General features: G+C 33.3%; 1 protein-coding gene across 1 annotated transcript in view; it reads left to right on the forward strand.

Moving 5' to 3' along the window:
* The window catches only part of GPR137C (G protein-coupled receptor 137C), a 67,238-nt gene that overhangs the window by 48,829 nt on the left and 4,874 nt on the right, over positions 1-13,535 (forward strand). The window contains exons 4-6 of the mRNA XM_004738791.3: positions 11,151-11,300; positions 12,610-12,735; positions 12,918-13,036. Coding sequence (XP_004738848.1) covers positions 11,151-11,300; positions 12,610-12,735; positions 12,918-13,036 — 395 coding nt within the window. The remainder of the gene's footprint in view (positions 1-11,150; positions 11,301-12,609; positions 12,736-12,917; positions 13,037-13,535) is intronic.

Below are 13,535 nucleotides of genomic sequence, written 5' to 3' on the forward strand. Positions count from 1 at the left end.
TCAGGACCTAAGTAAGTGTAAGTGGAATCCCCAAAGGAAAAGAGAGAGAAAATGAAGTTGGAAAAAAATATTTGAAGAAATAATGAGTGAAATTTTCCAATTTTGATGAAAGACATAAATTTACAGTTTCATGAAGCTCAGCAACCCCAATTAGGATAAAGAAAGCCTCACCTATATTCCTTATAATCAAAGTTCTTAAAACCAAAAATAAAAAGGAAGTCTTCAAAGCAGAGAAAAAATGACACCTACATAAAGGAACATTGATTCAAAAGATAAATCACTTATCAGAAATAAAGGAGACCAGAAGACATGGAAACATCTTTAACATGCTGAAGGAAAAAATGTGGTCAAGTCTGAAATCTGTATCAAATCAAACTATAAAGAATATAAAGAATGATGAAAAAATAAAAACATCTTCTATAGAACTAAGAGGGTTAGTTACCAGGAGACCTGCATTATAAGAAATGTTAAGAAAATTCTACAGACTGAAGGGAAATAAAGTCAGCTTGAATTTCATCTCTTCAGGAAGGAATGAAGAATACAAGAAATAGTAAATATGTGGGTAAATATAAGTTCTTAATTTCTAAAAAAGAAATATGACTGTGCAAAGCAAAACTTATAATGAGAGGTTTATATATGTACATATATAATTCTCTATAATAGTATATAACAACACATAACAACTATAGCTTAAAGGACAGGGGATAAATGTATCCATATGGTTACAAAGTCCTTACATTTTAGTTCAAGTGGTATGATATTAACTTTACTTAGACCATGAAAAGTTGAGGATATATATTATAATTTCTAGAGTAGTTGTTCTCAGACTTTTTAGTCTCAAGACTCCATTACAACCCTGAGAATTATTGAGAACTCTAAAGAGCTATTGTTTATAGAGATTATATCTACTTATATATTCATTATTAGAAGTAAAAATTGAGAAAATCTAAAAATATTCATTATTAATTCATTTAAAATAACAATAATAAATCCATTGTATTAACATGTTTTTATGAAAAATAACTGTTTTCCAAAACAAAAATAAATTAGAAGATCAACATTGCTTTACCTTTTGTAAATCTCTTAAATTTCTAATTTAATGGAAGACAGGTAGATTTTCATGTTTGCTTCTGCATTCAGTCTGTTGTGGTATGTCATTTAGGTTGAAGTATATGAAGAAAATCCTCACACATATATGTAGTTGAAAAATGGAAGAGAATTTTAATAACCTTTTCAAATGATTGTGGATATTCTTCTCTAATACTACACCAAACATCTGAAGGGGAGGTTTCTTAAAGGTTAGTTGCCTTGTGGAATCTAAAACCATATTAGTGGACTTTCTGTACTACCATTGGTCTATCTTGCACTTTGAATGATTGTGTAACATCATGCATGGATCATTTAAAGAGAGTGCTCACAGATCTTCAAAATGATGATACATTTCATTGGACAATATTCAAAATCACCTTAATATTACCTCCAATCCAATCAGAAAAGTTTTTAAGTTTTCAGAAGCCGCCATGCCAGTCTTAACACGAACAAAAGTGCTTACAAGTTTTCAAAAATTCTAATTTCAATTTGAAAATTTATATTTCACTGTTGGCAATAGTGTTGGATATTTTCCTTGAAGTGAAAGGCTCATTTCATTTATTTTCAAAAGAATGTATACCCGACAACCAAGTCTGAGAAACCATCATTTGTCTTCCATAGTTGTTTGTTAAGTCAAAAATGGTGTTCTGTGAGAAAAGTGGCTACTTCTGCTCAAAAGTCAAACAACCACATAAGTGCTTTGACTCAAGACAACCACTATACTTCAACATGCAGGAGAATTGCTTTAAATAGCTCATCTAATCACACAGAGTATTTAATAGACACATACTCTAGGGTTGGTGACTAATAAATATTTTCACTGCTTCAAGGATATTCTTAAGTGAAACTGACTTCCTTTTTTAATTGGGAACGCATGTCAGAAAAGAATACGATACAGTTTGGGCCACTGATTTGATTTGTGCTAAGGCCCAGACATTTTATTTACCATTGCTTTTGTACCATTAGTGAACATATCAACACAGTTGACCTGCAATAAACAATCAGAAGAGTTTTCAACACTTTGAATATTTCAGCCACTTATGTTTCTTCTCAGACATTAAGATAAAAGAATATCTCCCTGGATGATTAACTGGGGCTGACACCAGACAAATAGAAACAAAATTAGTCTTGCTATATCAGGTTCATTTATTTGTAAGACAAAAATATAAATCTGTAGACAAGGTATTAAATCACTCCTTGTTTTCAGTTAAATCTTTAAATCAATGAGTTTCTGTATTATTGGAAAAAGGCAATGCCATAATTTCTTGAATGGACTTCCCATCCAGTAGGCATTCAGCAATATCAACTCTATTAAGACTTTAGTGGTTTCTCAGCTACCATGTGTGGTTTCTCAGCCAATGGATAGCGAATGCCATATATTAGAGCAATATAATAGTGTAGTCTGTGATATGTTTGAATGGCTTTTTCATTCCTAGTTTGTAAGGTTATAAAAATAATTTTTGTTATTTAAAGTGCTCACCACGCCTGCATTTAAATTTTCAGTTCCTTTTGCCTTTAAACTCTGATCGACTGGTCTCAAAATGATGCTGCAGCCTCATTGGGCCATAATACTATTCAAAAAGCTTCTCTCATAGAAGATACAATAAGGTAAATTATCCAATGTTGATAATTGAAAGAAAGTTTTCATCACATTTTATTTGATAAAACAAGTCAGTTTCTTCCAGTTCCTTTGAGGTAGATTCTTTTCATTATTGAGTCACAGAATTCTAATCACTTTCATCTTTCTCAGCATCTTAGAGGTAAACAGGGTCATTGTGTGTTGAGAAATATATTTTTTTATTGTGGCAAAATATACATAACATAAAAGTTACCATTGTACTCATTTTTAAGTGTACAGTTCAGTGACATTTAATAGGTTCATATTGTTATACAACCATCACCACCATCTAACTCCAGAACATTTCATTACCCCATACTGAAACTCTTATCCATTAAAAAATAATTCCCCATTCTTAAGTCAATAATCCATTCTTAACTATGAAAAAATATGTTTTCACTTTAGAGTAAAATGTGATTAATTTTTAAAATGCATTTAATATCAAATTTTAAATTTTTTTTTAAAGATTTTATTTATTTGACAGAGGCAGCCAGAGAGGGAGCAGCAGGCAAGGGAAGAAGCAGGCTTCCCGCTGAGCAGGGAGCCTGAGGCAGGGCTCAATCCCAGAATTCTGGGATCACGACCTGAGCCAAAGGCAGACGCTCAAGGTCTGAGCCACCCAGGTGCCCCAAATTTTAAATTTTTTAAAACTCTTAAATATTGTAAAACAAATCTATCAGGAATACCTATTCCTGATATTTCCACGGAGATACAAGATTTCAAAATAACTACACATTGGATGATAATAAGGTTTCAGCAGATATGACAGGTATAACCAAAGAAAACTAGTAAGAGCCCCGTAAAAGTAAGAGAACACGCTGAGTTCATCTCTGAAAGTGCACATATTTACACCTTAATTCTATTATAACAGGAATTCTAGAAAACACAAGAATACACATGTACACAAAACGTTGACATCACTTATCATGTAGCCTGCTGTGTGTTCTAAAAAGAATTAGAGTACAATAGGTAAATAACATCTCAGTATTTTTTATCATATTGATTTTAATCTTAAGGTCACTGGAACACACTTTTTAAGAACTACTGCCCTAGAGCAACCACTTAAGGCAAAACAAAACAAACAAACAAAAACTAGTGAAGTGTAGTTAAAAATCCAATAGATAAGTTAAAATGGAATTCTTAAAAATATTCAATTAACACAAAAGAACACAAGTAAGAGACCGAGGAAAAACAACACCAACAACAAAACACAAGAGGGACAAACAGAAAACAAACAGTAAAATGTAAAATCTAAATCCAAACATATAACTAGTTGTATTCAAAAAATACACTCCCATTAAAAAGTAGAGACTGGGGCGCCTAGGTGGCTCAGTGGGTTAAAGCCTCTGCCTTTGGCTCAGGTCATGATCTCGGGGTCTTGGGATCGAGCCCCGCATCGGGCTCTCTGCTTGGCAGGGAGCCTGCTTCCTCCTCTCTCTGCCTGTCTCTCTGCCTACTTGTGATCTCTGTCAAATAAATAAATAAAATCTTAAAAAAAAAAAAATCTAAACAGTACTATCAACACCCTTAAGCTAATTGACTCTCACTAACTGGAGAACACACATTTCTTCCACTTTAGCATGGAAATGGTCATCAACATAAAAGAAATCACAAAGGAAATTAGAAAATATTTCACATAGGGATGCCTGTATGGCTCATTGGTTAAGCATCTGCCTTTGGCTCGGGTCATGATCCCAGAGTCCTGGGATCAAGTCCTGCACTAGGCTTCTTACTCAGCAGGGCGCCTGCTTCTCCCTCTTTGCAACTCCCACTGTTTGTGCTCTATCTCTGACAAATAAGTAAAATCTTTAAAAAAAAAAAAAAAAAGAAAAGATTTCATATAGGATAATAAAATATAATAAACCAAAAATTGTAGGATGCTGCTAAAATAGTGCTTGAAGAGAAAAATATAACTTTAAATACTATATATTAGAATAGAAGAAATATATAAAATTGTGACCTAAGATTTCACCTTAGAAACTACAAGGGGAAACTAGGAAAATTTTTAAAAAGAGAGAGAGACAAAATAAGTGGAAGGACTGCAATAGTAAAGATAATAGAAATAAGTGAATCAGAAAATTAACAATAAAGAAATTAAAGCCAAAAGTTAATAGTGAATATATATATAAAAAAAAAATCTCATGTACAGAAAAAAGCAGAGTGAAAACACAAACTGCCAATACCATGAATGAAAGAGGGAATATCACTATAGATCTTACTAGGCATTAAAGAAAAATGAAGGAATGTTATGAACAACCCTTTGTGGGTAAATCTGACAACTTAGAGGAAATGGAAAATTACTTTAAAAATACAACTTAACAAATTGTTAGAAGACAAAATATAAAATCTGAATAGCCCTTAAATTTCTTAAGGAAATCTAAGTTGCTATCAGAAATTTCCCTCAAAGAAAACTCTAGGGCTAGATGGTTTCGCTGGTTAATTTTATCAAATATTTTAAAAAATAATAATAGCAATATTAAACAAATTCTTTTGAAAATAGAGAAGGAAAGAACATTTTCCAACATACATAATGAGGACAGCTTTACTGATACCAAAGATTTGGTATCAAATCTTTGACAAAGATTTACAAAACAAATAAAAATTACAAACTATTGTCCCTTATACTTAAAGATGCAGAATCTCAGCAACATATAAAAAGAATAATAAATCATGACCAAGTAGAATTTATCACAGGAATGCAGCATTGGTTTAACATTTAAAAACCAATCAATTTAAATCACTACATTAAGAAAACAAGGAGAAAAAAAATAATAAATTGAATAGATGTAGAAAAAGCATTTGACAAAATTTAGCACCCTCTATGATTAAAAAAAAAAAAGCAGAATAAAGAATATAAAGAATACTAGGAATATTCCTCAATCTGATAAAATACCTTCTATAACTACTTACAATCAATATAATAATTAAAGTATGGAAAAGTATATCATACTTAAAGGATAGAAAACAAAGCAAGGATGCCCATTCTCACCACTTCTATTCAATATTCCAAGAAAACAAGCAAAAAAAAAAAAAGAAACAAAGTTATAAAATTGGAAATAAAAAAGTAAAAATGTCTCTAAGTGCAGACAACAGAATTGTTTATATAAAACATCTTTTAAAACTTAATATTTAAATAACTAGATAACTACTAGAAATTTGAATGTAGCAAGTTCTCAGTATACAAGGTCAAAATACAAAATTATATTGTATTTATACATATATCAAAAGCAGACAATTAAAAGATGAAATTCAAAAAATAACCCCATTTATATTAGCATCAAATAAACCAAAATACTTTGAACAAATTTTCCAAAAAACAATACCTCTATACTGAAAACTACAAAATATTGCTGACAGAAACTAAAGAAGACTTAAATCAGTGGATACCATTGTTCATGGATTGGAAGATGCAGTATGGTTAAGATGGCAATTTTCCCCAAAATGATCTACAGATTCAAAACAATCCTAATCATAATTCTACCATGTGGTTCTTAAAAACAGAAATTGGCAATTTTATTTTAAAATGTATGTGGAAATGAAAATGACCTAAAAATTCTTTTATTTTTTTTATTTTTTTTTAAGATTTTATTTATTTATTTGACAGATAGAGATCACAAGTAGGCAGAGAAGCAGGCAGAGGGAGAGGAGGAAGCAGGCTCCCTGCTAAGCAGAGAGCCCGATGCAGGGCTCAATCCCAGGACCCTGGGATCATGACCTGAGCCGAAGGCAGAGGCTTTAACCCACTGAGCCACCCAGGTGCCCCTAAAAATTCTTTTAAAGTAGTGCTTCCTAGTAGAACTTTGTGTGTGATGAAAATATTTTATATCTGCATTATTCAGTATTGTAACAAGCCATATGTAACTACTGAGCATTTGAAATGTTGCTATTGTGAAAGAGGAGTTGATAATTTAATTTTTAATTTTTTTAGTTAAATTCAATTAATTAACATATAATATATTATTAGCTTTTAGAGGTAGAGTTCAGTGATTCATCAAATGCATATAACACCCAGTGCTCATTATATCACATGCCTTCCTTGACACCCATCATGCAGTTACCCCTTCTCCCCCACCCATCTCCCCTCCAGCCACTCTTGGTATGTTCCCTATAGTTAAGAGTCCCTTACAGGAAGTGCCTGGGTGGCTCAGTCAGTTAAGTATCTGCCTTTGGCTCAGGTTCTGATCTCAAGATCCTGATGAGATCAGAACCTGATCAAGCCCTATGTCAGACTTCCTGTTTGGTGGGCTCTCTGGTTCTCCCACTCCCCCCTCTGCCCTTTCTTGCCCCTCATGTGTGTGAGTGTGTTCTCTCTCTCAAGTAAATAAATAATTTAATTTAATTTAAATGTAAATACTCACATGAAGCTAAAGGCTATTATACTGAACAATGCAGAAAGAAACCCTGAAAAAGCAGGGACTTACACTACATGGCTTTGAAATTTAGTATAAAGCTACAATAATTAAGACTGTGTGACTAGCATAAAAGAGGCAAACAGATCAATGGAACAGAATAGAAAGCTAGAAATCAATTCACATTTATAAGGTCTTTTGATTTATGACAAAGGTGCTAAAGCAATCCGAAGGGGAAATGGGAGCTTTTCAACAAATGAAGCTGTAAAAACTGAGTATCTAAATGAAATAAAATGAACCCCTAACCTTATTTCATACTATACTCATATAAAAAAAAATTTTAATGAATCATAGACCTAAATATAAATGAAAAAACTCTAAAGCTTTTAGAAGTAAACACAGAAAAACATCTTTATAACTTGGGAGTAAGCAAAGATCTCTTAGGTCATAGAAAGTATTCAGAAGGAATAAATTGATAGATTAAGCTTAATTAAAAGTTCAAATTTCTCATCCAAAGAAAAGACTAAGAAAATGCAAAGGCAAAGCACAGACTTCAAGATAATATTTGCAATACATATTTTTGACAAGGGACTCATTTCCAGCATATATAGAGATCTCCTACAACTCAAAAAAAAAAAAAAAAAAAAGATAACCCAATTTAGAAGTGGTCAAAGATATGACTAGATTTTTCATAAAGAAGATATACAAATGGCCAATAAGTCATTGGGGAAATGCAAATTAAAACCAAAATGAGATACAACTATACATCTACCAGCATGGCTAAAATTAGAAAGCTTGAAAAACCCTGTTGTTCTCTAGGATGTGGAGCAACTGGAACTCTCGTACTTTGTTGGAAGTGTAAAAGTGTACCTCCATCTTGGAAAAAGATCTGACAGTTTCTTATACAGCTGAACTTATACCTACCATATGATCCAGTAATTCCATTTTTAGGTATTTACCACAAAGAAGTGAAAGGACATGTCCACAAAACGACTTGTATAAGAATGTTTGTAGAAACTGTGCATCAACAGATGAAACTCTCATATAAACAATTTCATCTAATTAGTAGAATTAGTGTGGTCAACTGTCCTGGTTTCTCTGCGGCTGAGAAGTTTTCTGGGATGTGGGACTTTCTTGAGCAAACCAGGAGGAGTTGGTCATTCTAATCAACCACTTGAGCAATACAAAGACCAAACTACTGAAACATCCAACAACATACATGAAGCAGAAAACATTATGCTGACTGAATGAAACCTACAAAAGAGTTCATATTCAATGGTCCCATTTAGTTGAAGTTCAGAACTAAGTTATAAAAACAGAAGCAGGAGAGTATATGCCTTTGAGGGTTTGGCTGATGGGGAAGAGGTATGAGGAACTTTCTGGCATGATGGCAATGTTCTCTATTTTGGTAGAAATTTGGGTTATATTGGTGTATTCGCATTTGTCAAAACTCTGAATGATAAGTTGAAATTTCTGTATACCTGCATTTAAAAATACCTGTAAACAAAATTGAACTATAGTCAATGATATACATAGCAATATATTAGTAATCGACATCCTGGAGTGAGGTGTAACTCTTCCTTCCTTGTCTGGTGTGGAATTTCCGGAAAAGAGCAGGGCTAGAGGAAAGGAAAATAAGACCTTGAGGACTGCTCCGAAGTGGAATTGTTATGTTACGACTCCATCCATTTTAGGAAGATTTTCTTTAGCTTTTGACAACAGCTTCCATGTTGCAGAATCCTTTTTTACTTTCTTTTGTTTTGTAATTCTGTGTTTTGCAGGAAGAATCTTCTTTTGTTTTCTAAATTAGTAGGCTTCTTTCATTGTTATATGTATGTAATTTGTCTGTAATCTTGTTTTATTAATTACCTCAGTGTTATTGATTCTTTGCTCTTTTCTAGCAGTCTTATTTTTTTTAGTTTTTATAGTACTTATAAGTATAAGCAGAATCTCTCTATATGATGTCTGGGATCAAGCCCATTTAGGGGTCATTTTATTCCTCTGTAAATTTATTTATGATTATTTTAAAGAATGGTAATGCTTACAGCATTCTAAGTTTGTGTTACTCAGTGTTTCTTTAATAATACAGTACTTCTAAAATTGGATCTGGATTGGTTTTAGATTAGCTTTTTTAGTAGATTAGCTTTTTTTTTCAGTTTTTGGGGGGATTCACAAAAATAAAAGTGCACACCGTAGAAAATTTTAGACTTAACTTTAGAGAATTTTAATCTTGCTAGGGTTTTATTTATTTTCTTTTTTTTTTTTTTTTTTTTTTTTAAAGATTTTATTTATTTACTTGAGAGAGAGACAGTGAGAGAGAGCATGAATGAGGAGAAGGTCAGAGAGAGAAGCAGACTCCCCATGGAGCTGGGAGCCCGATGCGGGACTCGATCCCGGGACTCCAGGATCATGACCTGAGCCGAAGGCAGTCGTCCAACCAACTGAGCCACCCAGGCGTCCCAGGTTTTATTTATTTTCACACACACTTTTTGTTATGGTAGTGACTAAGCTTAAAAAGGTACTCTCTCAACATCTTTCAAGGTATCTTTTATCTTTTAGTTCTTCTTCTCATATGCCCCTAAAATGTGTTGTTCTTATAAAGAAGTAAGTTATAATAATGGTTCTCAATCCTATCAAACCCAGCACACCCCTCTGATAAGTATTTTTAATAAACTCTTTCTATCCTGCAATTAACAATTTATTAATCTGCCTACACAAATAATTTCAAAAATTCAACATAATTGCCCTGGGTATAAAGAGGAAATAAAAGGAAAGCAATTGACCAATATTTCAATATGTAAATTTGGGGGCATGATGTCAGATGCTTGTTATCTGTACACAGAAACTGAATGGGACAGCTAAAAACACAGACTGTTACAGGGTATTGTGTTAGTGACTTACACACCACACACAGTATTGCTGTCTGTATCACAATTTTCCAAATTTTGGCCATTCTTGGTAAAGTTCTGAACAAAACAAATTACAAATTTCCCTCAGTTTACATGTTATATGTGTGTCTGGAAATGTTGGCATCTATTGAAACTATGCAAACATAAACATTTTTTATATATTAAACAATTGGGTTTTTGCTCAGATCATTACAAACAGGTTTTTCATCTTCATGAATTTCTAAGAGGACCCTGGAAAGTTAGAGAAGGTTAGAGAGGAATTCTCTCATGTGGAGAACTCTCCTGTGAATTGTGGATCATCTAGCCTGCCCTGCCCTTGTGTGCTAAATGCCATCATGTGACAACCAGAACACAAACGTCCAAAACACCACACTGGGTGTTTTTTGCAGTACATCTCTTTGGCAATTGTGTCACTTCTCAGAATAATGTTTTTAATGCATAAGATAAATAGGATTACAAAGGAAACCAAATATATTGAAATATAGACCCCAGGTTAATAATCCCTGTGAAAAGGTGATACTGCACCTTTTTCCAGAATGCACAGTCGAGTTGAGTGTGACTACTAAATTGTGACTAAGTAATAAATTATAAGGTTTCCTATTTGGGGAAACAACAGAAGTCTTGGTATTAAAATATTGTGGATTTGAAAAAGTGCATTTGAGTGCCAACATCATTTTGTTGTCAACATAATGACTTCAATAAGGGACTAACATCAAGTCTTTAATAGAATGAAGCAAATAACATAGGAGCTGTATTTCTATTCTAATTTTGTATCTTATTAGAAATTAAGTGTATGAAATGGAATTTCCTCTATTTCTATTTCTTTTTCTTCTATTTCCTATTCTTTTCTCATTATGACTAAACTACTTCTCTTAATATCAATTTCACCAATTTATTTATTCACATATTAGGGAGTAAGGTAATCATGGCAGGACAAAATCTTCCTCCAGCTACCATTGGCCAAGTTGGCAAATAACTTATTTGTATTAATAGGGTAGTTTAAACACAAGTTTAGGTTGTGATTTTGGATAGGATAGGAATTGCAAAGGAGAATAACCAAGAGTTTATTCCACCAAGTGCTCACTCAATGAGCTCACCTCTACAAGAGGTGACTCTGTTGAATGTGGATGAACAGCTTGTGACAAATGTGTGGAGTGCTATGATGACGAATTTTCTCTCTTCTAGGGTATGTCTCTGTGCCAGACTGTTGTCGTAGGCTCTGTAGTCATTCTTCTCTACTCTTCGAGAGCTTGTTATAATTTGGTGGTGATCACCATATCTCAGGATACATTAGAAAGTCCATTTAATTATGGCTGGGATAATCTTTCAGATAAGGTAAGTAGCTATCATGTATTGCTAATCTAATAATATAATAATGAAATTAGTTAACCAAGAGACTATTTTAAGTGTTTGACTTCCAAACATTTACCTCTGGTTATAACAATAACCATACTTAAAGTTTATGCTTAAAGATCCTCATTTACATGTGTCACTTAAAATCATTCTTCAGAGAGAACTTCTCCCAAAGGAGTATTTTCTTTTCTTTTTGTGGACAATACTAATAGGGCCATAAACCTATTTATTAGTCATAACCCTATATTTTACTAATTTTTTCAAGGATAGTGTTGAACTATCTCTAGATAAATTGACTGCCTGTCATTAGCTAGTGAATATGGGTATATTTTTAACTTGTTAGGATGAAATTTATTCTCTCAAACCCAAGACCTACATATAACCTAAATATTTGGTTTGGTTTTAGATACTTAAATAAGGATCTTTTCTGAAAAGCTGGTGTTATCAGTCATGATCATGGGAGAGCATTCATAGTTTCTGGGTGTCCAGGTGTTTGTTCTAGTAATTTCTGGTGCTTTAGCTATCATATTTCACCTCCCAGCTTTCTCCATCCCCCTCCTAAAAGTGCAGTTTGACATAGCTTCATGTCATGTCTTTACATTAATATAACTTTGTGCTGAATTTAAGACATTCTGGAATATCATTTTATCAGAATTTCAGTTACCTTTCTAAAGAAAAGGAATTTTCTTCGTTTTTGGTTTTTGTTTTTTTGTTTTTTTTTTCACCTGTAGTGAAATTTTCACCTGTAGTTCCAGCTGGCAGATTCTGTTCACTCCTTTTGCCTCTTCTCTCACCCAACAGCTAGCAGAGTAAAAGCAAATTCAATATGAAGTTTAGGCCCCAGAGCATTCTCCTTTTTTGCCCCAAAGCATATTTTTAAATAGTAGTGGGGCTGAGCACTTAACATGTGACATTTCTCTACAGGTGTGACTCAGTAGGTGCTATTTGGTTAGCTATGTAGTAGCTAGAACCAGTCGTCTCTTATAACTCTCTTCAGACTGTGGAGTCTAGAAATGAGATCATTTCAACTTACCCATGTACTAAAAATATTTTCACAAACTAATGCATTGAAAAAGTTAATAACTTTTTATTTTACTTAACATCAAAGCATTTTTATGTCCTTTAAAGGATATAAAACCACAAACTATGGAAAATGAATTTAGAGATTTATGTGCCTATAGTTGGTGTGTTTTAACTTACCCTACCTGAAACAAATTAACTGTGGCGGGTGACTGCTTATAAAAAAAAAAAAAAAAGGTTTAAAAATGGCCCTGTCATACTCTGTTTACAGGCTCATCTTGAAGACATAAGTGGAGAAGAGTATATAGTATTTGGAATGGTCCTCTTTCTGTGGGAACATGTACCAGCATGGTCAGTGGTACTCTTTTTCCGGGCGCAGAGATTAAACCAGAATTTGGTATGATATCATAATATTCCCCAATGCCTGTTCCCCTTATTTTTATAAAAATAATGGAAAGTTTATATCAATTTTCTGGGGGTTTTTTGGGCAAAGCTTAAAACTAAAAAGCATTCTAGATCTCAGCCTCCTTTCTTAGTTGAAAAGAAACATTCATATGCTGTTTAATACTTTGTTCACAGGCACCTGCTGGCATGATAAATAGTCACAATTACAGTTCCAGAGCTTACTTTTTCGACAATCCAAGACGATACGATAGTGATGATGACTTGCCAAGACTGGGAAGTTCAAGAGAAGGAAGGTAGATGTACTCAATTAGTACTGAATAGATTGACAAGAACTAACCTAAGCTTTAACTCAAATATGAGAAAGGTAGATTGGGTGCCATATGTCAGTAAATAAGATCATTTAACCTGGATCTTCGAGCATTAGGCGTTACATGCATAGCGGGACCTATACTATAAAGAACTGTCATCGGATTCTAAGCCCATATATTACCTTTATTTGGGAAATGCCCCTGTGTGTAAAATGGGACCATCTCATTTCAGGATTCCGTGTTGGTTCAGAGCTGGTAGGGGTTGATGAACAGGGAAGGAATAAGATTAGAGTGATTATGTTTCCTTTTTTATAGTGCTATTCAAAACCCACCAAGAAATCCTGGATGAAACTCTCAGGAAGCTTAGTGGCCATAGAAAATCTTGTGTCGTTCTTATTCTAAAACCATTGCGGCTCTGTACCATTAGCTGTGTAACAGGGCACTTTTAAGTGAAAGCTTAATGCATATCTCCATAATGCTTTGA

This window comes from Mustela putorius, unplaced genomic scaffold (genome assembly GCF_011764305.1).
Source record: "Mustela putorius furo isolate JIRA1106 unplaced genomic scaffold, ASM1176430v1.1 tig00000129_pilon_pilon_pilon, whole genome shotgun sequence".
NCBI lineage: Eukaryota > Metazoa > Chordata > Mammalia > Carnivora > Mustelidae > Mustela > Mustela putorius.